This window comes from Myiozetetes cayanensis, unplaced genomic scaffold (assembly GCF_022539395.1).
Source record: "Myiozetetes cayanensis isolate MyiCay16 unplaced genomic scaffold, myiCay2020 scf4, whole genome shotgun sequence".
Classification (NCBI taxonomy): Eukaryota; Metazoa; Chordata; class Aves; order Passeriformes; family Tyrannidae; genus Myiozetetes; species Myiozetetes cayanensis.
This window is the reverse complement of record NW_026087631.1, coordinates 63,022,799-63,048,259: the sequence shown is the minus strand read 5'-3', so window position 1 is coordinate 63,048,259 and position 25,461 is coordinate 63,022,799. Positions and strand designations below refer to the sequence as shown.

General features: G+C 44.2%; 3 protein-coding genes across 3 annotated transcripts in view; 1 reads left to right on the top strand and 2 right to left on the bottom strand.

Annotated features, from left to right (window-relative positions):
* Nucleotides 1-620: 620 nt before the first annotated feature.
* On the top strand, nt 621-12,046 carry ARHGEF39 (Rho guanine nucleotide exchange factor 39). Its single transcript, XM_050329874.1, has 9 exons — nt 621-767; nt 1,682-1,776; nt 2,136-2,256; nt 3,294-3,412; nt 5,033-5,103; nt 6,622-6,750; nt 10,404-10,633; nt 11,531-11,619; nt 11,808-12,046. The coding sequence occupies exons 1-9, from the start codon at nt 621-623 to the stop codon at nt 11,821-11,823; spliced, it is 1,017 nt and encodes a 338-aa protein (XP_050185831.1). The 3' UTR covers nt 11,824-12,046.
* Nucleotides 12,047-13,740: 1,694 nt separating this feature from the next.
* Nucleotides 13,741-14,723, bottom strand: MRPL17 (mitochondrial ribosomal protein L17). The gene is made up of 3 exons (XM_050329890.1): nt 14,506-14,723; nt 14,322-14,390; nt 13,741-14,219 (listed from the first exon to the last, which is right to left on the bottom strand). Exons 1-3 carry the CDS (start codon nt 14,677-14,679, stop codon nt 13,956-13,958), a joined length of 507 nt encoding a protein of 168 aa, XP_050185847.1. The 5' UTR covers nt 14,680-14,723; the 3' UTR covers nt 13,741-13,955.
* A 1,888-nt stretch (nt 14,724-16,611) lies between these two features.
* CCBE1 (collagen and calcium binding EGF domains 1) overlaps nt 16,612-25,461 on the bottom strand; it is a 96,339-nt gene continuing 87,489 nt past the window's right edge. The window contains exons 7-11 of the mRNA XM_050329888.1: nt 24,993-25,113; nt 22,888-23,027; nt 22,760-22,795; nt 22,192-22,227; nt 16,612-20,671 (exon numbers count right to left, since the gene is read on the bottom strand). Of these exons, the coding sequence (XP_050185845.1) occupies nt 20,438-20,671; nt 22,192-22,227; nt 22,760-22,795; nt 22,888-23,027; nt 24,993-25,113 (567 nt within the window). The 3' untranslated portion in view covers nt 16,612-20,437. The remainder of the gene's footprint in view (nt 20,672-22,191; nt 22,228-22,759; nt 22,796-22,887; nt 23,028-24,992; nt 25,114-25,461) is intronic.

Genomic DNA, 25,461 nt, shown 5'->3' with positions numbered 1-25,461 from the left:
TATAACAAAACCACACTGCTCTGGCAGAACAGCAGAGCAGGACCAAAGCAGGTTAATGAGGGGGTAGTGTGATTCACAGCACTTGCTCAGCCTCTCTCATCTCTGCAAGCACAAACTACGGTTAGCAAATGGCAATGCAAACCACTCGCTTCTTGGTAACCTCCGTGGGAAAACAAGCAAGAGTGCTTTCCTTCCCTTCTCCTTCCCCCACAAGACAAAGCTCATGGCTGTTTTCTACTCCTATCCCCAGTACCTTTTCCACCCACCAACTTCTTTGGGTTTAATGGGAATTTTGCATGAAGAATTGGGGGGCTAAGCAGAGTAAGCAGTGGTTTGTTTGCCTACAGACATATAGCCATGTACTGCTCCTGCTTTCACAGCCTGGTCTTTCCAACCTCCATTCCTCCAGTCAATGCAGGGCTCCTGTGACCGCACCTGGGATGCAGAAGGAAACTGCTAATAACCGTTGCTGGCAACTGACTTCCCTTTTTTCATAGGAAAGCTTAGAGTTTGTAGTTCAGAATCCTACCCTGCGACATAGGTTATTCTTTTGTTGTGTGTCCACCTCTCTTGGCTCTCCAGGATCCATCACCTTTCTGTATATCAGCCCTGGGTCTGCCATGAGTGACTCACCCCTGCTGTATATTGCTGGAGCAAACACTGTGGAAGACCAGAGGGCTCGCTGGGAGAGAAAGCGCAGCCGGACAGCCAAGGAGCTGCTGGAAACTGAGCACAAATACCTCGAGCAGCTGGATTTGGTGGTCACAGTGAGTATTTCTGCCCCTTCTGCTATGTAGGTATCTTCAGAAGGCACATACTTATTTGCATTGCCATGGGGAAGGGTCAAGAGCAAGACTTTGGTATACTCCTAGTGCCTGGAACACCTGCTGGGGCCATAAGGTTTTTTTTGTTGTTTTTATTTTCCCTCCTCTGTAATATTCAATAGCTCGCGGGTTTGGCCCTTTGGCTTTGGCCTGTACACAGACATAAACCTTTAAATTTTGATTGTATAGGGGACTTGCCTTAAGATGCCTGAGATGTATGAAATGTACAAACAAACAAACAGAGATTATAGACAAGATGGTGAAAAACAAATGCATCTAAGGATACTGAAATAGCCTCTATAGGTCTGTTTAGTAGTACTGTAGTACTGTTCCATGTGTTGATAGTTATGGTCAAAGATACAAATCAGGCTTACATCTGACGATAGATGTCTTAGGCAGACATTCATAATATTTGATATCCTTATAAGCCAGAGGGTGCAGGCTGCAACTTCTGGCTTCTGCTCTATGCCACACAGGCTAATAACCTTTGTGGCTTTCCAGTATTTAAAGGGGGCTTATAAAAGAGAGGGAGAGCGACTTTTTACACAGCCGTATAGTGATAGGACAAGGGGAAATGGTTTTAAACTGCAAGACAGTAGGTTTAGATTAGATATTAGGAAGAAATTCTTTTGCTGTGAGGGTGGTGAGGTAATGGAACAGGTTGCTCACAGAAGTTTTGGATGCCCGAGTCCTGGAAGTGATGGGCCACGTTGGATGGGACTTGAAGCAACCTGGTCTTGTGGAAAATGTCTAGTGGGGGTTGGAATGAGGTGGTCTTTAAGGTCCTTTCCAACCCAATTCTTTGATAATCTGTAAATTCTACCTGTCTGAAATTCTCTCTTTTTTTTCCTTCTTAGTACTTTGTGACAATTTTAAAGGCCAAAGGGACGCTGAAACCTGCTGTGTTGGAAACTGTATTTGGACCGCTGGAATCCATATACTCGGCCAGCCAGTAAGTGGACACACTGTTGCAATTCCTGTAATTGTACTGGGAAGACTCTATATTGGTGAGAAAGCTTTATTTCCCAAAAGCCTACCAACACCTGACGCTTAATATGTACCCAGGAAACGGCTGATCTGTGTCACGTATCTCGATATCCAGTTACTAGATGGAGGTTTAAACGCAGTAAGTTTGCTCCACGGTGTGTTCTGTGGCTTACTCTGTGACCTCCAAGCACATATTTGGGACAGAAACTGGATATGAGGTGGAGAACAACAAAGGAAGGCCATCATAGGAACAAACCAGAGAGAGCTCTGAAAATGCCATCAGTGATGTAGCCCTCACAGGCTATCTCTGCTCTTTGTACACAGTGTTCTGTCATTTCACCTGGAGAGAGGGAATTTGGGGCCAGGACTGGAAAGTTTTTGCCAGAATCTGGATCTTTATGGTCACTATGCTGAGAATTTGGAACAGGCAAACAAAACTTTGAAGGTAAATAACTACTTTATTCTTCTTATTCTCTACGTTTTTCTGTTCTGTGAAACAGCCACATTCTTCCTTTATTCTTCTATTTCTGGAGTGATCATTTTTCTCTCTTTTCCTAGGCTGATGATATTCAGTCTTTCTTCCATAATAAAATGGTGAAAACTTGTCTACTTTGTGCTTCAAATTTTTCATGCTTTTTTTCAGGTGTTTGTGTATGTATATGCATATGCTGAGAACAGCTTTCTCAAACAGAGTTCTGTATTTACTCCCACTCCTTCTTGTCTGGCAAGCCTAGAGAGTTTCCAGGCTTTCACTAGGGTACAGCGATCTCTTTCTGGGAATTGTAAGGTCTCCTAGTCTTTCCCACTACCACTAACTGTATCCTTAGCAATGGGATTTCCTTTTCCTTCACAATTTCTTTTCTATGGAAGAATTTTATTTCTCTGGGGGGACACTTATGTCTCCAAATACAACATGTTTTCAAGAAATTTCAGAGGGATATATTTTTATTCCTAAGTCCTGACAGCTGTATCTGGAATTTAAACCTCTCCACCTCCAGTTTTTGCCCATGCATGTTCCCAGATGCAGGATACACTGGGATATTTCCCTTCTCTTGTATTTCCATGCATATGTTCACGCTTTTGACTGTCCAAGAGAAAAAGGCATTTTGGATACTTGCCTTGAGGTGATGGGAATGTGGAGCTGCATTCCTTTGTCTTGAAATGAGTGGCACAAAGCCACAGGTGCACTCCTTGTTTTCCTAACTGGGTTCAACCTTCCTTTCTTCTTTATTTCCATTTGCTGCATGTACTAGCTTTGTACTGCTATGCCTGTATGAAAGGATAATGTTGCTTCCATTAACCACTGCAAATGATGGTCAGGAGAAAGGGAATGTCTTGCCCATGACCATAAAAGAAGTTGATGCTTGCATTTAGGACTGGAGTCTTGAAATCTAAGTTGAAGAGTTCCAAGCTCTGGTGCAGGCTAGAGCACACAGTTCTTTTTGTAGTCTTCAAGCTATATCCCTTTTCTGCTGCACACAGGAGCAACTGAGGAAAAATAAGTCATTCCGGCGGTTTAAGAAACTCCAGGAATCTCGACCTCAGTTTCAAGGGAGGGAGCTAGAGGATCTGCTTCCTTTACCCTTGCAGAGGCTGCACCAGTAAGTAAGCAATTGTGAGTTTTCAAGGGGTTAGCATGAGGAAGGAAAGAGGAACACAACAGTGTCTTGGTTGCTATGTGATGTAAAGTTGCTTAATGTGTCTCAAAATCAGAGCATATAGACAGCAGTGAAACAGGTCCGAAGACGTGCCTGTAAAGTGGAATCAGTGTGTATGGATGAGAGATGATGCAGGGAAGAAGCTGTGTTTAGCCCTGGCTCCTATCTTTTCATGTAGCTATTGGGTGGAATTGGAGGCTTCCTGCCACCTCAGTAAGCTGCTGAAGTTCAGCTCTGAACAAGAACAAGCTGTCTGAAATGCTGCAGAAGTGGTACCCTCTGCCAGAGGTGGCCTGGCTCTGCTTTTGTGCAGGTTGTTGACCTGGGACATTGTGACTCTTGTAGATCACTGCCTCTGGAAAGCGTGAAATTAATGAACACAGGAGAGCTTTTCTTCCCTCTGTGGTTATCAGAGCTTTCCTCAGATTCAATGCCTATTGCAGCTGTCTGAGCCCGGACAGATACACCCTGGATTTCTGCATTTGCTTTTGAGGCACCAAACCTTCCAGGTTTCAAGAAATATTCAGACAGCACTTGTGCATGTGGTGTGATTTTTAGGGTTATCCTGTACAGAGCCAGGAGCTGGACTTAATGGTCCTTTTGGGTCCCTTCCAACTCAGGGTATTCTACGATCATTCCCCCTTTGAAGAGGCAAACTGACTGCTTGAGCAGAGTGCTGCATGAGCTCATGGGCAACCCTTTCTTGGGGAGGGTGTCTGGGTAATACAGAGCACAGCTAGCTTTCTGGGAGCTCAGCTGTTGCTGCAGCTATAGGTCAAGTAGCTGCTTTCAACCACAAACATTAATCTGATTGGTGTTTTTTTCATTATAATGCTTTGGATACTTCCCTTAAATTTGTAAAACACCAGTATAGTTGTTGCTGTCCAGCTGTTGGGAAAAGTGTTAGCTTTTTAACAGAGGTGTAATTTTTTTCATTAAACAGCTCCATCATGTTCAATTTTCTTCAAAACACTCATAACATATACACACTAGGTCATATGACTTCCGCCAGTTTGTGAATTGTTAAATTCCTTCTCTCCTTCAGATTAAAAATAGTTTGACTTTACTGAAAAGTAAAAGAGAAAAGAGAAAGAATTTGCAGAGATCTGATCCTTTCCAGTAAAGACTGGGGAGGAAAAGAAGAAAAAGGCAGATCCTAGTTCTTACAGAAATGCCTTTATTTTCTTGTGGACAGGAAAAACAGTATGAATGCCACCATTCAGATTAAAAAAAAAATAGTTCAAAGAGAAATTTGTCTGGTATTGAAGGCATTTTTATGCGAATGCTGAGAGTCTCATGAAGTTAAGTAATTTGTGAGGTTGTTTTTATCAGATCCCCAGGAAAAGCCAAAGGCTTGCAGATGTGTAAAAAACTTGGGCTACTTCAGTGGATAAAACTGATGATAAAATGAATGTGACTGAAGTGTGGTCAAAACTGCTTGGTTAGGCTTAGAGGTGTGTACTCCATTTCCTGGTGGAGTCCTCTTCATCACACTGTCACTTACAGGAGGTGCTGATGTTCCTGGTACCTTGTTGTGAATTAAACCTGCTCTCTCCAACTTAGGTACAAGCATTTCTTCAGAGACCTGCTGGAGAACACCAGCCCAGACAGTGCTGAGCACCTCAAACTTGCAAGTATGATTCCACCTGTAGATACTGATGCTTTGGTCACTGATAGCCTCCATGCCAACAATATTTGGATTCCCACCTCCTGCTTGCTTCCACAGAAGAAGAATCTTCCTCTCTCTGGGGTTCTTGTGGATTACTATTTCTCTTCTCCATTCTAATCTGAGAACACATTGGGAATAAAAATGTAGAGTAACTGTCTGTGAAAGTGGCCTAAGGGTCAAAATGGACAACTAGCAGCTCTATTTTAAAATTTTTTTTTTAAATTCTTTTTTTATTCTGATGGTGGTGAGGCACCGGCACATGCTGCCCTGGGAATTTGTCGATGTCCCATCCCAGGAAGTGTTCAAGGCCGGGTTGGATGGAGCCCTGAGCAACCTGGTCTAGTGAAAGGTGTCCCTGCCTATGGCAGATGGGTTGGAACGAGATGATCTTTAAGGTGCCTTCTAACCCAAACCATTCTATGAGTCTCTTGGTCACATGCCTCACTTTTCTAGGGTAATTCATGTCCTTCATGCCACATCCAATCACTAGTGGCGTTCCCCAAGGCTCAGTACTGGGACCAGTCCTGTTTAATGTCTTATCTATAATCTGGACGAGGGGATCAAGTGCACCCCCAATCAGTTCAGAGGTGACACCAGGTTGGGCAGAGTGTTGATCTGCTGGAAGGTAGGAAGGCTTTGCAGAGGGATCTGTACAGGCTGGATCAATGGGTCAAGGCCCTCTGTACTCAGCACTGGTGAGGCTGCACCTCGATTCTTGTGCCCAGTTTTAAGTCCCCTACTGCAGGAGTCACATTGAGGTGCTGGATTGTGCCAAGGAAAAAGCAAGAGTTTTGGGAAGATTCTAGAGCACAAGTCATATGAGGAGCAGCTGAGGGAGCTGGGGGTATTTAAGCTCAAGAGGGACCTCATCACTCTCTATAACCACCTGAAAGGAGATTGTAGCCAGGTGGGGGTCGGCCTCTTCTCCTGGGAACAAGTGACTGGACAAGAGGAAATGGCCTTAAGCTGTGCCAGGGGAGGTTTAGGCTGGACATCAGGAGGAATTTCTTTATGGAGAAGGTTGTTAAACATCGGAATGGGCTGCCCAGGAAAGTGGTGGAGTCACCATCCCTGTAAGTGTTCAAGAACTGACTGGATGTGGCACTTAGTGCCACGCTCTAGTTGATAAAATGGTGTTCAGTCAAAGGCGGGACTTGATGATCTGAGAGGACCTAAATGATTCTGTGATATTTGCAAGCAGTTAACACCACTTGCAGGGCTTTTTCCTTTTCTGCTTCCAAGTTATTCCTCTGTCTACTGTTTCTTTGGTAAATATTTTCTAGAACTTCAGAATTGTTGATTGGAGAGAGGTATCTGGAGGTAACCTACTCCAACTTTCTGCTGAAATTCCTGAATAAAACTGTTGTTGATATTTGGTTTAAAACTTTGCTTCTTAATTTCATATTGTCTTTTCTAATAAGATAGCAAAGGTGAAATACATGCTCATTTGTGATAATCTCAGAATATGCTGCTGTAATTTCAGAGGCTGTGAAATCTGTTTCTGAGATATCTCAGTGGGTCCAAGGCATAACTGAAAAAAGAGAGAACTCATTGCAGCTGCTTCGGGTTCAGAAACTGCTCAAAGGACAGAAGACCCAGGTTTTGACTCCAGGTGGGTCTTACTGACAGCTCTTTTTTTCTTCTGCCAAGCTGAGATATGTGAAGATATGCTCTCCTTCATCTCTGACTCAACTCATACTAAGCAGTTTTCCCCTTCTGCCCAAATTCCATAGAGAGGTAGCAAAGGAATACAACTACTAATTCAAGCATTTTTTAAAAAGTTAAGCATTTTTGAGTAAGGATAAGCAACAGCTTAATTGCCTGACATTCAGGTAGGAGGAGCTGATGACACGTACTTAAAAAGTTACGAACCCAAGGAAGCCAGGATTTTAAGTCCTGGGTGAGACTGAAAGACAGACACTAAATAATTTTGGAAGAGTGTAAGTAGTGGCATTGTCCCTACTCCATTGCAGGAACCATAGATTTCTGAGTGTCAAGGGCTCAAGGACTGTGTTGTTGTTTATCTTAAGCCATAAGATTCATGGAATTCTGCTCACACCCTTCATACGAAGAATTTTCTTTTATTTATTTTTTTTTTCTGTGCCAGAAATCAGCGTATTTCTGCTGATAGCTGAGATATATAAAATCACAGTTATTGGCAAGTAAGAACATCTAATAGGGTAACAGGTCTCTATGACCTTTTGTGTTTCTGGGCACACTCTATGCCCAGACCACACTCCAAGCTGTGTATGGAATATTCTGATAACTGTGCCCCATCAGGGCAACTACGAAACGGTCACTTGGGGCTTCACCTGTACCCTCACTAAACTCTGCTGCTGCAGAGGTTATTCAGGCACAGTGCTGCAGCTGGAGAGGAGTGTTAAAGTTACTGTGTGTGAAGGTCTCTAAGGCGCAGCTCCAGCTACCAGTGAATGTGTTTGTAATTCTTACATGTGGATCTTTCCACATTCCACAGTGGGATGGGGGAGAGATTCAGAAGGGTAAAACTGACAAAGCTCATGGGCTGAGATAAAGTCAGTTTAATAGGTAAAGCAAAAACTGTTCATGCAAGCGAAACAAAACAAGCAATTCATGCACCACTTGCCATGGGCAGACGGGTGTTCAGCTATTCCTGGGAAAGCTGGGCTCCCAACACGCACAGTGGTTACTTGGGAAGACAAATGGATCGCACCAAACAACCCCTCTTCCTCCTTCTTCCACTAGCTTTATATGCTGACCATGGTGCCGTATGACATGGAATGTCCTTTGGGAAGTTGGGATCAGCTGTCCCAACTGTGTCCCTTTGCAGCTTCACATGCACCCCCAGCCTCCCTGTTGGTGGGGTGAGGAGCAGGAAAGATCTTGATGCTGAGAAGTGCTTAAACAGCAATAAAGATCCCTGTGTTGTTAATGTTGTTTTCAGTGCAAATCAAAACCAGCTCCATACCAGTTACTATGAAAATATTAACTCTAGACCAGCCAAATCAGCAAGGCAGACAAAGGTTATTTATCAGAGGTTACTCTTGAAGGTGCTTAATCAGTGGTCAGATAAATTTAAAATTCTCTTCTGTGTTCTTACAATTCTTTTGATGGTGCCAGCTGAAAGGGAGCTCACAGGTGTGCTCTACTTACACTGAGCACGAGCGTGTGGTGGGGGGCCTTGGCACATTGGGGTAGTACATAAGTAAAAAGGTAAATCAGTTATCCTGAATACCACAACTAATAAGATAACCCCATTAAAAAAAACCACAAACAAACAAAACCAACCAACCAAATAAAAAACCCAACAAAAAACCAAACCAAACAAACCACAACACTCCCCCCCCTCAAAAAAAAAAACCACACACAAAAAACCCCCACACCCAAAACAGTACAGCTAGACCAGAGATGGCCATTCTTTGAAAGTGTTTCATCCGTGGGTTTTTTGGTCTTTGAATATTCTGAGACATGTAGCAAGACAAGTGTTGAGGGTCTGTAGAGCCCTCTGCATTACCTAGAACACAGAATTTTTATGCTCATGTTTTCCATCACCTGGAGTTACACAGGTACTCCCGGATGTGTGAAGCAGAAAAGTAGGAGGCAATTGGAACTTCCTAGTTTTGGGTCAGCTTTCCAGAAACAAGCTATTTTTTTCAGAACTGTTAAGGTTGTGACCTGCCACCAGGAGGGAAAAAAAACCCAGAATGCTGTAGATTCAGAGAAAGTGGGAGCTTTGGAGTTGGCTATCTCACATCTGGCAGTGTCTCTGAGATGTAGTGCTCCCAGTAAAGAGACCCTGCTTTTCTTGCTGCCTTCCATATTTAGGGCAACTACCATATTAACCAGAACTGCCTCCTTAACTTAGCACTCTGTTTTGTCATTCTGAGCTTCCACAGGGATATTTTCTTGCCCTCCTTTCACAAGCACTTCCTAAATCTTGTGCCCCTGGTAATCCTGAATATGGATCCATAATCCAAGATTTCCAGTACAGTACAGGACAGATTGTATGCCTGAGAGTCTGATCACAGCTTAGCCTGAGAGGAACAGTTCCCAGTCCAGTCCCATGCTGCTGACCCCTTCCTTTCATTTATTTCTTAAACTTTGACTGATTCCTGCACTTGATTCCTTCTCTTCCTCACTTTCTAATTCAGACAAGAGGAGTGGTTCCTGTGAAGTAAGCTAAGCAGGAATTCACCTGCGTCTTTGTTTTGTGACTGCAGAATACTAAGTAAGAGACAATCCATAATTAAAACAAACCTGTGATTTTTTTTTTCCTAAAAGGTACTTAATAGCTCATGCAGAAGCTAAGGCATGAAAAAAGTGGCTGAAATTCCCTGGCAGGTGTTTCCTAGCCAAGGCCAGGTGGCAATACCTAATTACGGCTTTATATTTTTACAAATAATGTTACTGGCAGGTGTCTTCATAATTACCAGGAGCTGATGGCTATCTTGCACAATAATCCTAGATAGAGGTCCTGCTTTAATTGTTCCATTTTGTGTGGATGCCATTTTTTTAATTGCTGCTTACAGCTGGGTTTATTAAATTGTTTTGATTATTTTCCTGCTGCTTTCTCTTCCTTTACTTTTATTGCAATTCATTTCATGGGTGGATGACACAGGGCTCTGTTCTGCAAGAGAGGCTGATAAGGTTGCCTATTCAGACCTTCCTTGTTTTATATCTCATTTGCTGTCTCCTCTGTAGAACAGTAGTCTGCATCCCCCAATCTCTTAACTACTGGAGGTCTATATATAACTAGGTGACCTGTGAAACATGGAGGGCTCGGTTTTTTTGGCCTATTTTTTTTTTATTATTGATTTTATTGACATACACAAGCAAACAACAAAATATTACATTTTCAAAGCTTAGGCTAACTTCTGTTTCACCACTAATGATAAAGAAAAGGGCAACACAAAGACCGTTCATGGTGTGTTTTCTGAAGGCTTATTTTAATTTAAAGCTACACATACAATTTTAAAACCATGCTTTTGTTCTTTTTAAAGAGGCTTGCATATCATAATATCCTCTTAATTAACAAAGTAGATTTACAACAACTTCAGCCTGCTCCTAAACCTTTTGGGATGGTTACTGTTTTGTATGGGTGTTTTCCGTGCTGGCGGGCTGGACCCAGTTGATACTTCAGTGCCTTCTAGTGGCTGGAATTGATGTAGAACCCGGTAACCTGCAAGGGTGGCTCACACCGTATTCCTGTTTGTCTCATTACATCCTTCTTTCCGCCAAGCCCCCGCCGTGATCTGACAACTGTCTCTGTTTCCCTTGCATGCCCAGGGCGCTGGTATATCCGGGAAGGCTGGCTTTTGGTGGTGCCTTCAAAGGGAGACGAACTGAAGCGCAGGATGTTCTTCCTGTTCTCTGATATCCTCATTGCAGCAAAGCCCTGCCACCCCCTGCACCCGCTGAACTCGAACAAACTGGCGTGCCAGGCTGTGTACCCTCTCCACCAGTGCACCGTGGATAAAGTGTTTGGCCACACACGGAGCCAGGGAGGGCTCCTCAGTGTAAGTCTCCCTACTTCTGCCTGGCAGAAGCGCCAGTGGAGTCAGACTTGGAAGCAGGTTTCCAACTGCCTCAGCAGCCACAGGCCTAAGAGGACAAGCCTGGTGACAAAATGCAATGAACTAGTCTGAGTCAGGGAAACCCTTCTCTTTTTGAGTGGTGTAGGTCCTTATCCTTCCATGGTGTAGGCCCTCCTGCACACTCTGGGGTACAGGTTGCTGCTGGTTGCTTCACTTAGCTCAGGTGAGGAGGGTCTAATAAGACTTTGACATACCCTCATCAGAGCCACAGATCTGGGGGGATAGCCCCCCAGACATGTGACAATGAATACACTGACTGGGGGCTGAACTTACAGAAAAAGCGACAATGAGGAAGACATGAGTATTATCACAACAGATATTGCTTGTGCATCAAACTCCCTGAGCGCTGCAGGGTCCTTGGCAGGGACCAGTGTCCTCAGCAGAAGTTTCAAAGTCAGTTTTTCCAAGGTTGCAGCTCCTGGGGCTGTGTTACCTCATTCCTTGTGAGCTGTGACAAAGAACACTTCGGCCAATCTGTGACCTGTAGATGGTGGTAGTGGAAGGACCCCGAGGGGCAGCTTGGAGTAAGATAGAAAACTGGATGAAGAGCTGCTAAAAACTGTGATTGCTCATCTCCAAACAGCTTATTAAGTCTGAGTGAGCTGTCAGCTGTGGCTGGAAAGAATGGACAAGTCTGGCACTTGCTCTGTACTGTCTAGACTCTGGCTCCTCCCAGCACTAAAGCTAAATTTTTCAGTCTGGGAAGGAAAATGGTGAAAATCAGCATGCAGAGCTGAGTTGAATTCAGTAGTGATGACTCTCCTTTGGTCAGAATTGCTGCCTAGGCAAGGAATGCCACAGATTCTGTTTGCCTTTCAGCTTTCCTTTCCACACAAGGCACTGCTGTTGATGTCCAGCGACCAACAAGATATCAATGACTGGTATCGGAGTCTCACAGCTGCAGTCAGGTAGGCACCTCTTTTCCAGAGGTGGAAGAGGCTGAGAGGAGGGGGACAGGACATAAAAATGATCATATGGGCCTGTGTATGGTTATAAGGGTGACAGAGAAGGCCTGACTCTCGCAGCCAGGACACAAGGGAATTGTATGAACAGATTTCACCTATAAAGTGACCTTCCCCTTTGTTTTCCTCTGCAGGCAGCTGAAAGCCTGATGCACCTGAGTACAAGACAGACTGGCAGGACAACCACTGTCATGGCAGAAGCCTACACAACCTTAGAAAATGCTCAGGGGCATATAGCAGAACTGCATTTAGAAGGACTACACACTGTGCTTGCAAGATGATGAATGCTTTGTCAGCTGTCCTAACGTTCATACAGACACTGCAAAAAACAAGTACGCACACTAAGCATTTGTGTATAAAAAATAAGTATCAAGAATTTTCCCCAATTTAGCTTCTAGCTTTTCTGCACTTTTGTAAACTCTATTAAGGACAAGCAGACAAGAGCCTGATTTGCTTTCACTCATTAAATGTTTTTATTCAACCATCTTCCTAAATCAGTGTTTTCATGTTCATTTGTCTAAGTATATGTCCACCTGCTCATGTTCCTGGGTCCTTCCTGTGACCAAAATGTGTGTTTTGGGTGGCGGTACCATGGATATTACACTGTATTTTCAGCCAGTGGTAGAGGCCACAGTTGTCTTACCAAGCAGCATTCACATTTATAATCTGAATACTAAGAGATTATGCAGCTGAAACAGCTCTTGCCTTTGCCTGCATGGTGTGCAGTGTCTTACTGCTTTGAAATCCTGCAGGGAAAAACCTGGGCAGCACCTCTGCTCCTGATGCACACGGAAAATCTCCAGGGGCTACAGTCAGCATCCTGAGTCATCAATCGCTGGTAATGTGCTAGGGTTCAGTTTACTGGGATGAAAGACCAACTTAAGGAATAAATATAGACAATGTATTATTCAAGAGTATTTTGTTAAAGCCTCAGCATGGACTTTTAACTACATGGAAGCTCTGCAGCAACAGCAGTTTGCTTCATCTCTCTACAAAGAGGGCAATTTCAAGGTTACTAGAGACAAAGATTAGGCCTGTCTGAACACTGACCTTTTAACATTTTGACTTTTTCTTCTTCCTTAAGCAGCACACATCTTTAATTTCACACTGGGTTCACTAAAACAGAGAATACGTAACTTTAACTTTTTGTCTTTCCATACAATTAACTTGCTTCATGGCATCACTCATTTAAATGTCTTAAGTTTGTAAAGCCTGGGAGGGAGGAAGGAATGCAACAGAAGGAAGCCACACCAGTTCCACTGTGTTTTACCAGGAAAGGTTGGACCAGATATCCTTGAGGTTCCTTCCAACCTGGTGTTCTATTCTGTGATACCACATTTGGGTTGGTTATGGTGGTTTTTTTTTTTTCACTTCAAAGGTACAGCTAGGACTTTCACGTACAAGCTGTGCTTGAAATCAAATGAGAAAGCTAACAACTAGAGATTTTTAGAAGTTAAATCACTCTGAAGAAGTTCTGCTATTCTTTTTATTCTAACTGGATAATAGTGACTTGCTGCAATCCTGCACGTGAAGCTGGGATGTCTTGTTAGAGATGGCAACAACTCCTTTGCTACTGTCTCTTTATAGGACTTATCTCAGTGTTATAATCCTATTTGCATTCAGCACTTTTTGAAACAGCAAGAGTATCTAATTTTTCACTGAACTTCCTGCCCTGAAATGCTGCACACTGGCTTCTAGGAAACAATGTAGCTCTGTCACAGTGCAGATGCTGCCCCAGAACACGGCTGTGGGACCAGAACCTGTAATAAATCCAGTATTTACTGGGGTAAGTTACTTAACACTCGTGCACAAGAATTTAAGCTGTGCCAGGGTAGGTTTAGGTGAGACATTAGGAAGAATTTCTTCACAGAAAGGGTGATTAGACATTGGTACGGGCTGCCCAGGGAGGTGGTGGGGTCACTGTCCCTGGAGGTGTTTAAGGGAAAGGCTGTACATTGCATCTAGTGCCATGGTCTAGGTGGCATGGTGGTATTCAGTCACAGGTTGGACTCAGAGGTCTTTTCCAACCTAACTGACTCTGTAAACAGAACTCAAACAGAAGCAAACTGAACTTTCTGAATAAAGTTTATTTACACAGAGAACATCACCCACCAGGGCTCCTAGCTTGATTTCCTCCTCTTGCCGAGTCTCTATTCAAACCACGGGAAGAAGCAAGTAAACTGTGCGTGCTCGCCAGGGCAACCTCAGGTTAGCGACCAACCTCCAGCCCTGCCGACACACCTTCCATTCCCGGACAGCCCCTCGGGGCAGGCGGCGGACCCCTAGACAGGGGTGCCCGGGGGGGCCGCCGCCCTGTGCAGGTCCTCCCGGTAGCCCTTGAGCAGCTGGTTGAGCAGCGTCTTCTCGGAGTCGCGGCGCGGGCGGACGAGCGGCGGCAGCGGGTTCCCCTTCAGCTCGATCACCGCCATCTTAGCGCGGTCCAGCGCGTCCCGGTTCGGGATCTGCAGCAGGCGCGTGTAGCTCCCGGGGTGCGGCTGGAACCGCGGCGCCAGCACCTTGAACAGCTTGTGGATGAGGTCCTTCTCCTGCGGGGCGGCACACTCAGCTCCGGCACCGCGGCGCGATGAACAAGAGGGATCCGGGGCTGGGAATGCAGGGCGGGGGGTGTGTGTGGGGGGGGTACTCACCGTCAGCCAGAAATTCGCCATGCGCATGGCGCGCTCGTCCGTGTCCCCCCGCTTGGCGTAGTCGATGAGCTGCGGGGAGGAAGGAGGCGGCAGGTCAGGGCCCCTCGGCCGCCCGCCAGCCCTGCGCTAAACCCCGGCCCGGCCCGGCCCGGCCCGGCCCGGCCCGGCCTGCCCCGCCGCTCACCCGCTCGGCGTAGCCGCGCATCTCGTCTGCCCGCGCCCAGGGCGTCTCGATGCGCTCATGGCGCACCAGCGCCGTCACCAGGTTCCGCAGCAGGTCCAGGCGGCTCCGCGGGCCGAGCCCGAGCCGCCGGTACACGCGGCCGTGCGAGATGGCGGCCGCCACCGACAGCCGCATCCCGCCGCCCTTCCTTCCCGGCCGCCGCCCGCCCTTCCCGGCCGCCGCCGCCGCCCGGCCTCCCGCGCGCCGCCCGGGCGCTGCCGGGAGATGTAGGCACAGAGACACAGGGGCCCGGAGCGGGTCAGCTCGGGAGGAGCCGCGCTGGAGTCATCTGGTCCAACCCCCCTGCTCAGACGGGAGCATCCCAGAGCACACGGCACAGGGTTGCGTCCAGGCGGTTCCTGAATATCTCCAGTGAGGGAAGCTCCACAGCCTCTTTGGGAAATGTGTTCCAGTGCTCGGTCACCCACACAGTAAAGAAGTTCTTCCTCATTTTGAGGTGGAACTTCCTGTGCGTGAGTTTCTGCCCCGCTGATCGGCAGCACCGAGCAGAGCTTGGCTCTGTCCTCTTGAAACTCTCCCTTGAGAGACACACTGATGAGGTTCCGTTTCAGTCGTCTCTTCCCCTGGCTGAAGACGCCCAATTCCCTCAGCTTTTCCATGTGAAGAGATATGCCCTAGTCTCTTAGTCCTCTTTGCACCCCTCAACTGGACCTGCCCTAAGACCTCCACATCTCTTTTTGTCCTGAGGCGCGCAGAACACAGCGCTCCAGATTATGTCCTCAGCAGTGCTGAGGAGAGGGGCAGGGTCAGCTCCCGCAGCCCGCTGGCAATGCTGTTCCTAGCGCAGTCCGGCCCGCAGCCGCCTACCGGGAGGTCTGACCGAGACAGGGAAGCCGGGGCAGACCCGGCGGGCAGAGCCGGAGGTGCTGCTGGTGCGAAGGGGCCGCACCGCCTCCCGCTCCCGGCGGTCTTTTGCTACGTCTTTTAAAACTGTCGGATGCAAGTTAAATTAGACGCTGAGGTTTTAAAATGTCTAGCTTGATTAAACTTCTGTGTAACTGGTTAAAATTAAAAGGACTGCATCATTTAATGTCATATGACTCTACCATCTGGCTTTCCCCAAAAGCAGACACTAAATGACTGCTTTTCATGAATTCTTGTCGGTTCTGTTCTGTTATCATCATCCAGTCATGGAACAGTAAAATTATCAGGATTCCCAGTACAACTGGGAACTTCTTTGTCTACTTTCATTCTTAGATCTGCTAACCATAGATTTTTGTGTAAACATTTTGCTTCCACTACCTACTTTGTTACTATGACTGTTCCAGCCTTGGTTTTTGTTTTGTTTTGCTTTTTTTTTTTTTGTTTGTTTGTTTGGTTGGTTTTTTTTTTTTTACTTTCTTCTTTTATTTATGTTTCAGTATGATTTATAGATGCTTTTCATTTTACTTTGCATTACCCGTGTCCTGACAGTCCTGGGTCCCAGCAGTGGAGCCGGATCCCACCAGGAATGACATCCAGCCCGGGGCTCCAGGCCTGCTGGTGTCCCCGTGGCATCGGCGTGCCGGGTGGGTTCTGCGGGGAGGAAGGAATGCAGCGGGGCTCCCCGCTGCCGCTCAGCAGTGATGGGGCACAGCTGTGATGGGGCACAGCCCGCAGGATGCTCCTGGGGCTGCAGGGAGCGGCTGGGACACTTGCGAGGGGCAAGGGAGGCCTGACAGAGCCTGTGTCTTATTCCCCCCTTTCCCCCCGTAATAGTGGCAGGATGCCAGAGGGCTTCAGACCCCCGTAGCTCATGCCCAGGCTGTGCAGAAACTGTGTACACTGGCAGCATGGGGTAAGGCTGCTGGATCCAGCCTCACACGGTGCAGGAGCCACCCTCTATATAGTGGAGCTGGCCGTGTGCTTTATTCCCACAGAGACTGAAACCCACACTAGTCTGCAAGAGCTCACCCCCCATCGTCAGAGGACTATGGCAGTATGTGTAGTTCAGTTCCAAGAAAAATGCCAGAAGGCAGCATAAGGAAGTTTCCTGCCATTTGTCTCTTCCAGCCAACATTGCTGTATTTCAGGGAAAGTGACGTGTAACAAAAGCAGCTACCACAGTGTAAGAAAAAATATCTTTGTTATTACGAATACATCATAAAATCACAGTCATCTTATACACATTTTAGTATTTCATATATAAATAAAGTGAACAGTATAGTTATTGGAATGTGTAAATAGGAACAAACATACGGATTTTAATGTGAAATTAAGAGACTTGGACCCCACCCCCATCTTTTGTTACTGCTCTGGGACTTGGCATATTAAATGTGAAACACTTCTAGAAAGAAGGCTATGTAAGCTGTGATGCCAATAATAACTCCAGGCATTACCCTAATTCCATTTACAATCAATTTTCCTCTTCTTTTCCTGATTTAGTGTGACTATTTAAAAATTCTTCCATGCCAGAATGACAGCTTTGCAAGAAAGACTAAACCTGTATGTACTTGGCACAGTGTTGAAAGAAAACATTTTTCAAGATTCATGATTTTGTTAATCCCATTAGCAATCAGCGTTTTCCCACCACTACACACTCTTGCAAATGTTTCCATTAAATATATTTCTAATATTAATAAAATAACAAATTCTTTATTATCCTTCTGCTTATAACTTGATGTCTTAACATCAAAATAATATTTCTTTCTAATAAAATTATACATAGTATTTATATGAAACAAAGTTGTCACGTGCATGAGCCTAGTAATGAGACTAGACATGAGTGTAGAAGTTTCTACTTTCTTGGTTCGGATTCTTGGGAAAGTTTGTTATTTTTGAAGCCACAGAGTAATAAATAATTTGAAAGGTAATGACGTCTCTGGCTACACCATAATGAAACTTAAGATTGGAAATGATTCCTCTGTGCTGGCTTTATTAAACATTGGGTATGCTGAAGAAAATGACGCTTATTCTGAGTGCCTTTATGTGTTTATCCAGAAATCTTAATGAAATGTTGCTGATACCATTTGTTATGAAAGTTTTCATACTGTTAATCAGAAATGAGAAAGGTCTATGCAGAGATCGTAGCTGGATGCAGACAGGAGGCTGACCCTTCCCTGCCAGCTGTGCTCAGAGGGGCTCTCCCTGCTGTAGGAATTCCTGTGTCGTGTTGGGTGAACTTGTTTTTCCCATAGTGTCCCCCTTGTTGCTGGGACTAGAACAGTTTCCGGGCAGAAGTCTGGACTGAGGAGGGTGAAAGACAAGGACAAACCCAAGGAGCACTTTCTGTCACCTTTTTTTTATGGAGTAAAATCATCTGTTGGAAACCCAGTTCTAGGCTGTGAAAGCCAAGGATTCTGAGTCCAGAAAGGGAAGACACTGAGGTTTCCATTCAGAAAGGCATGTAAGTATGTACTAAATTTATAGTCATGAATCTGTAGAACAACTTTCTGTACTTACAGCGAAGTATGTGTTTCATCTACTTTTCTGGTCCAGTCTCAGAATTTTCCTTCTCTGGACACTTATGCACAGCAGGGCAATTGTCACCTCCCACTGAATTTGACAGTTAAATTGTGGAAACTTCTCATTTGGTATGCTTCTATATTTGGAAAAACAGATCTCAGAGCTAAAATTTTTAGAATGCATCACCTTGTGGGCAGGGGGCAATAGAATCTAGCTGATATGTAGGAAGTTACTCATCTAATGAAAGTTATGTCGTTTTATAAGTGATGGTCAAAAATCTGCATCTACTAATTCTCTAGTGAGAACCAACCTGACCCAGCAGGTGATGGGGTGTAGTGGTAAACATATGCAAGAGTTACACAATTTGCAAGATTTAAAAATACAACATTTGACACTGAACAAATTTATAAAATTGCATGATGTAATTTATACTCAGTTGCCTGCTTGAAATCAAGAAAATATGACATAAAAGCCTCAGTTTATACTGTCTTTGAGGTTTCTTTCATTCTGCTGCATTTAAGACCATCCCTCTTTTGGCAACAAGTTCCTTCCTCAAGTCTCCCTTATGATGTGGTTCACAAGTCTACTTGGATCTGCTGCTGCTGGCAGAGCTCCTCCCAGACAGAGGAGAAGCCCAAGGACCAAGGGTAAGACCACTATCTTTTTTTTTAGCTATCCCTGTGACTCAGACATTGGTTTGTAAATACTGATACAGACATAATATGAAGAGGAATACAGAATATTTATGTTCTTAAAAGTTAATGCCCTTGCTTATGGCTTAGTGATAGTGAGAAGTTGAGAAACAACTACAGGAATGAATACATTCTCTTAGGACGATACACAAAAGACATGAAAGGTCTAGAGAGCCAACTGTTTACACAGCATGACCTGTACTGGTGGTGTCAGGATTATGCCAACTATCTTTTGGCCCAGAGAACATGGAAGGGAATCCAAACCTTTATGTGTTATCTGAAAAGGCCCTGCTTATACTTTTATCTGTATTTATTCTATTAGAACATGCAAGCCCTGAAAAACATGGCAAAATAACAAGATTTTCTTTGCATTTGTAACATGGACACCACTGAGCACTAAACATACTGTAGAAGTAGCAGCTACACACATACAACACTGAAATTTTGTGCTTAATATACTCCTTTGTATTCCAAGCATGGCAAAGTCCTCAGCAGCTGTGGTAATCCAAAAGAAATGCTAACATACATCATCCATGAGGTATGGTCTAACTTGTGCATCCAATTTTCCAGTGTAAATAAAGGGCACTCCCTTTTATCCCCATTCACAAATACAGGATCCCATGTGCAGTACCTCACTTAGCCATCCTCGTACCAAGTTGAAATGTTTTGTCATGTGGACTCCTGCACCAACTCATACTCCTCCATATACCCAGCCAAGTACGCTGCCATTCTGTGTTCCCATTCGGTGAAAGCCGTTTAGGTTGATCTCATGCAGCAGAGGAACAAAACAGATGGAAGCTCTTTGCAAACATGAGGCCTCTCTCTGGTGTCGATATCACTCACACTTTAGAATTTCACCAAGGAAGACATGAATCTGCAGGAAGTCAGAATGTGACTCTTTCTGCAAGGCTGGAATTGATTTTGTGCTTGCCAGTAAGCCTGCCTGATTCACTTATGATTGGTTTTCCTGTTTTAAACATCCCCTTTTATCTTGCTCATCTTTGTGTAGTGTATTCAGCATGAATCTATTGAGAAAGGAAACTGGCCTTCACACTGAGCAGTGGGACAATGGTAAGGAAAAAGTAGTGTTAGTTTAGGACGAACATCTTTTGACTGCCTTTGAATGATACTCTAGCAACTCAAAGCCTAATAATTTCCAGATCAAGCAGCAGCACCCTTGTATCACTGCTTCACCATATTTTTTTACCATTTTCTGCCACGATGGGGCATAATAGAAGACAATATCTCACTTCTAGATGGCCTCTGCTGTGAAACAGGGATCCACTTCTCACACTTTCCTAAGCCTGGGGACAGTAGCTGGAAACCTGACTTCAGTGGTATAATATATATGCATTTATAAAGTAACTCTGGACCAAGTTTTTCATTACTGACATCATTCAGGGATGATGTTCAGCTACCCCTCTGTCCCTTGCAAGATTTGAGTACTGGGTCATTTGGAAACAGAATGCAAGGTAGGCAGGTGGAATGCTGTGGTCTGCATTATTAGCTAGAGCATGCCTTAGTCATATTATATACTAAGAAGGTTTTCTTGATAGTATAGGTACAATGCACAGTGCAGGCTTGACGGTATGGAATTACTGCAAGGAGGCTACCATGAACCAGGAAAGCTACAGTACAGGCAGCATGGTTCAGAAAGAGCAGAAAGAAAATTGGGAATTTATATATATATATATATATATATATGTATATATATATATATATATAAAACATTACATTGTCAGTGCATCTTTTATATTGAAGAATTCTAAGGGGGCTTTATTTTTCAGTAGGCATAGCTAAGGATGGTCTGCCTTCTGTATCCTGGAGTTTCTGGGTGCTGCCCTTGGTTTGTAGTCTTCTCCAGATCCAAAATCTACTGTGTCATGATAGTTTGTAAATTCCTGAGGTAATGGAAATTCCTCTGTTGACGAATGAGTCCTGTGTCCAAACACTCTCTCTTGCAGCTCAGCGATGTCATTTCTGATGTCTGCCATCATCAGCAATAGGAAATCAAATGAACCTGGTGGGCCCTGCAGTCACAATGCACGGTCATTAATAACAAACCACCTTGCTCTTACAATTTTCAAACTGCTTGATAGAATTACTCTTGCAGGGGTAGTTCAGCAAAATACTTCTTCATATCAATCGCCAAAAGTTAGTGGTCTGTTTTTCAACCAACTTGCTCAGGAAACAATTTTCAAAAGAATCAAATGTTTTTGCAGACAGAGCCTACATTTACAAGATGCTCAGCCCTTTTGTCACTTAACAATTCCTTTGCTGTATCTGTTTCTTAAGAGTAGCCTGACACCTCATGGGAATAGATGACTTAAACCTTGATTCCCCATCTTATTTCCTATTAAACTGACAGGATTTACATTCTTGGAATGACTAAAAAATACGTTTTCTAAAAGACATCTGTTCTTTAGAAACTATCTTTTCAATATGGTAATCTTGCTGCTGTCCATCACTTACTAAATATATTGATAATTACAATGCAGAGAGTATCTAATTTTAGCTGACTTCACACATTACACTAAACTGTTTAATACTGTGAATTAAACACAGTAATGGACACACTGATGATCACACTCCTAAAAATCCACTTCACCTATAAGAAAATATCATAAGAAGTAAATTCGTAGGATTGTAGAACAACCATCTAGTTCCAACCTCTCTGCCATGGGCAGGGACCAGGCTGCTCAAAGCCCCATCCAACTTGGTCTTGAACACTTTCAAGGATGAGGCATTCACAGATTCTCTGGGCTGTCTGTGCCAGTGAGTCCCCATCTCACAGTAAAGAATTATTTTCCAATATCCAATATAAACCTACTCTCTTTCACTTTGAATCCATTCTTCCTTGTCCTGTCACTACAAGATCATGTAAGAAGTCCCTCTCCATTTTTTTTGTAGGCACCTTCAGGTACTGGAAGGCTGCAATTGGGTCAGCTCAAAGACTTATTTTTTCCAGGCTGAAAAATCCCAGTTCTGCTCAGCCTTTCCTCAGAGCAGAGGTGCTCCATCCCTCTAATCAACTGAATGGCCTTCTCTGGACTCACTCCAACAGGTTGATGTCCTTCCTGTGCTGGGGATCCCAGATGTTTTTGAACAATTTCGCCTGAAAACAGGTTGTCAATACTCATCCTTCTTCTGCTGACTGACTCAAAGCCTATAGCTTCCCAAATTCCAGAAAGATGAGGGGCAGGATTTTGAACGATGTCTGGGATCAAACTCCAAATAGGAGCTGAGTTTGAACTGTGCTAACTGTCACTCTGTGTGGGATCTCATGCCTTCTGAGGCATGTTCCAGCACCGCTGTAGAGTAGAGGGGTGCCTACTGCCTCCAGTCTCATACCCAAAGAGGGAAGAAGGTGTTCAGGCAAAAAAAACTTGGATGAAAAGAGGTAATTACTTTGTTTCCAATAAAATTTTATGTATATGTAAAGTATCTTTACTCTTGACACACGAGGGTTTTTTTCAAAACTCTTGGCTGACCTGTTGTTAATAGTCAGCATCACTCTGTTGTGTAAATTCCTCCTGTGAGAAATACTTACAGGTATCCCCTTTGGTCCTGGTGCACCTCGCTCCCCCTGTAATCAATACCACCACGGTTAGTTTGCTGTGACCAAACGAAACAAAAAAAAAACAAAACACACTGTTTGCCTCTGCCTCTCCCTTATTTACTGTCTCCAGATCAGAAATCATCAGCTGATGCTTGTTTGGAAAAAAAAAACAAAGTGAAGGAGGAATGAAAGGAAATTGCCACTGATTCCAGTCAGAGCAGAGTGGGGCACTTCTGATGTTTGTCCTGCACAGTAACAAGCAAAGCAGTGAATAGGAGAAATTCATAAAAGATCCATCTAATGAAGAGAGCTAAAGTGTCAACACTTCTTCAGGGAAAAGCCTAAAGATCTACAGGGAAAGGAAAGAAGGCTGCTTGACAGCCTGGCAGGACCATTTGCAAGACTTCAGAATGCCAAACACAAAATAGCAGAAGGGTGGGGGAAAAAAGGAAATGAGGTGGTGAAAGGGTTTGTCTACGAGTATGCAGAGAGACTCTTTAGCGTCCTTCACTTCGCATGCACATGTGTCCATCTTATGGAAATTAGTACCTCTCCTCACCTTGCTGCCATCTCTCCCTGGGGCTCCAGGTGGGCCCTGCAAGAGAAAAGAAAGTGTTCACAAGGACATGAGAAGTTGTGGAGCTAAGGCCAATTGTGCAGGGCATGACAGGAGATGAGAATACTGACCACAGGGCCCCGTCTGCCCTGCTTAATATGTGATATGTCTGGAGATGGGCCCATAGGTCCCATGGATCCACGAGGGCCTGGCTGTCCAGGAGGTCCAGGTAACCCAGGAACTCCTTGACTCCCTTTTGGTCCTGGAGCCCCTGCAATCAACAACAAAGGTTATCTGTCAGGGAAAGCCTTCAGGACACTTCACCAGTGCAAACAGTGAGGAATGACCATTTTCTGAATGACCCAATCGATTGGTTACCTTAACACATCCAAATCCATAACAATACAACCAACACATCTGCATCTGCACATCAGCAGCCCTCTGAGGCAACATTACACTTTGTCACAGTAGCTACAAGAGATGATCAGTTAAACAATTCAATACTGTGTATACAAATAATCCAAGTCTGACACTGCCAGATGGTTAGGGACACAGACTGGGAACTAAAAGAAAAGCAAAAATGCCTCATTTTCACACGAGGAAGAACAAGGCACATTTGAGAAATATCTGATAAAAAGAAAGCCTCAGAAAACTCTTGGGAATTTTGTGTTGATGGGATCTACATGACTGGCACAAGCAAGCCCTTTGCAGTGGTGGGCTGCACCTCTCTTTGCCCAGTACAGTAGCCAATATGTTAGGGGCAAAAAGGGCTCTGTTCTTCCATTTTGCTTTATATCCTTTCCAGTTTCTGGTAGTTCAGCAGAGCATGTTAGTCTTTAGGAAGCACATAGGCAACAAATGTATATTTAGCTCAAGAGAAACTCTATGAAATGGAAACCAGAAATCAGATACCTGAAGCATTTGCACAAAATAAAGACTATTGAGGTGTCACTAGCTGAAAACTTAATGATTAGAGGGAAAAGCACTTTTCATCATATTGAGGGCACGTGAAAGACACAGAGGATGAAAGGCAGAGAGTAAAAAGAGTTCATCAGGACAGAATATGTACAGTTAGGATTTTCAAAAGGAGACAACCCAAGTTCAGTGATGCGTCTCTGGAATTCCCTCTGTCTGAGCAGCAGAGGAAGTGATTTTAGGGGGAGCAGAGTTCTACAGGACCTCGGACAGCTCATGTGTGGCAAAAACTGGTGGGTGGAAGACCTGAAGGGTCAGGCCTACCTTGGAGGGATTGCAAGGCAATGCACTGTATGTACCCCTCAGAGTCTGATGCAGAACCTCTAACCACACTGTCCTTGCACTTACGATATATTGGAGACTGAAGATACTCATCCTCCAAGAAAATGAGATAAAGACTCAAAAAAACTAAGCAACTCTGCAAAAGGGGGTATAAACACAGGGGTGGGGGGTGAGGGGGAGGGAGTGAAGGGAGGGGACGGTTTAATAGGGAGTAAAATCCTTGTAAGGAATATATGCTAGTTATCTGTAAGAATCTTTCTGAAATCCAGCACAATGCTAAAATTCCTTGGATTCATTGCTAACCCAAAATTAGATTTCCAAAATTTTTAGTAGAGTTGGCTGCCAGTTGCAAGGTGTCTGGCTTAAGTTAGAGCTTTAGGAACCCTCTATTTTTCACATTGTTTCAATCTATACCTTAGCAAAGAACGTGTGAGTAGATATACTTTTCTTTTCATATTCCTTTGAATCTGAACACAACATAAAACCAACAGATGAATCCTCGCAGAACCAGATGAGGAAAAACAAAACAATTGGCACAAACCTTCACAAACTGAAAGCATATTTCCTGCTCTGCTATTGACAGTGAGCTAAAGCAATAGATATTCCTGAAATGAAATAGTGTTTTAAGACAGGGTTAAAACACAGGAAACGGCAACTGAAGCAGGTGAGATATCCCAGTGAGAGGGAGAAATTTAACACATATGGGACAAACACAGCTTGGATGTCAAGAAACACATGGAGACACAGTGGATGATGTTAGACAGTTGGCAGAGGCTGACCCTAACAACCAGAAAGTTTTTCTTTTCAAATTTAGCACAAATGCAAATATAATAGTATCAATCAAAATGTAAAAATTCAAATATAATAGTATCAATCAAAATGTGAGACACATCAAATCCTATCACACTGAAAGACTGAAGATTATTATATTTATTCTTAACACTATTGTACGCTTCTATCCCTCTGGTCTGTATCTTACCTGGAGGACCTTGTTGGCCAGGCTGTCCTGGGGGGCCAGGGATATATGCATTAGATGCAAGCACTTTTTCACCAGTGATTTGCTTGCTAAGATCAGCAGCATTATTTGGTAGCAAAGCAACCTGCCAAAACCAGAAATCAGTGTAAGACCTTCATTGTTCAGCTGGATAAATTCCATTCTTAGTTAAGCTTTCATGAGAACAAACAGCCTATCTAAATATTTCAGGAAAATGTAAAGTGTTTAATCATATCTGTCATTGAAATCATCAGAAAAAAAAGAAAAGTTGCTTTGTGAGTCTGTTCACTTTTCAAGTCACTGTGGAAACACTGCAAGCCAATCCAGTGGAGGACGGGAGAAGTTCTGGAGAGATACAGCAACAAGTTCTGAAAAACCTAAGTCTCAAAACTGCTTGGATCTTCTCAGGTAGCCTTTTTTTCCTTATTTGAAGTTTCCTTTATTCATTTACTGT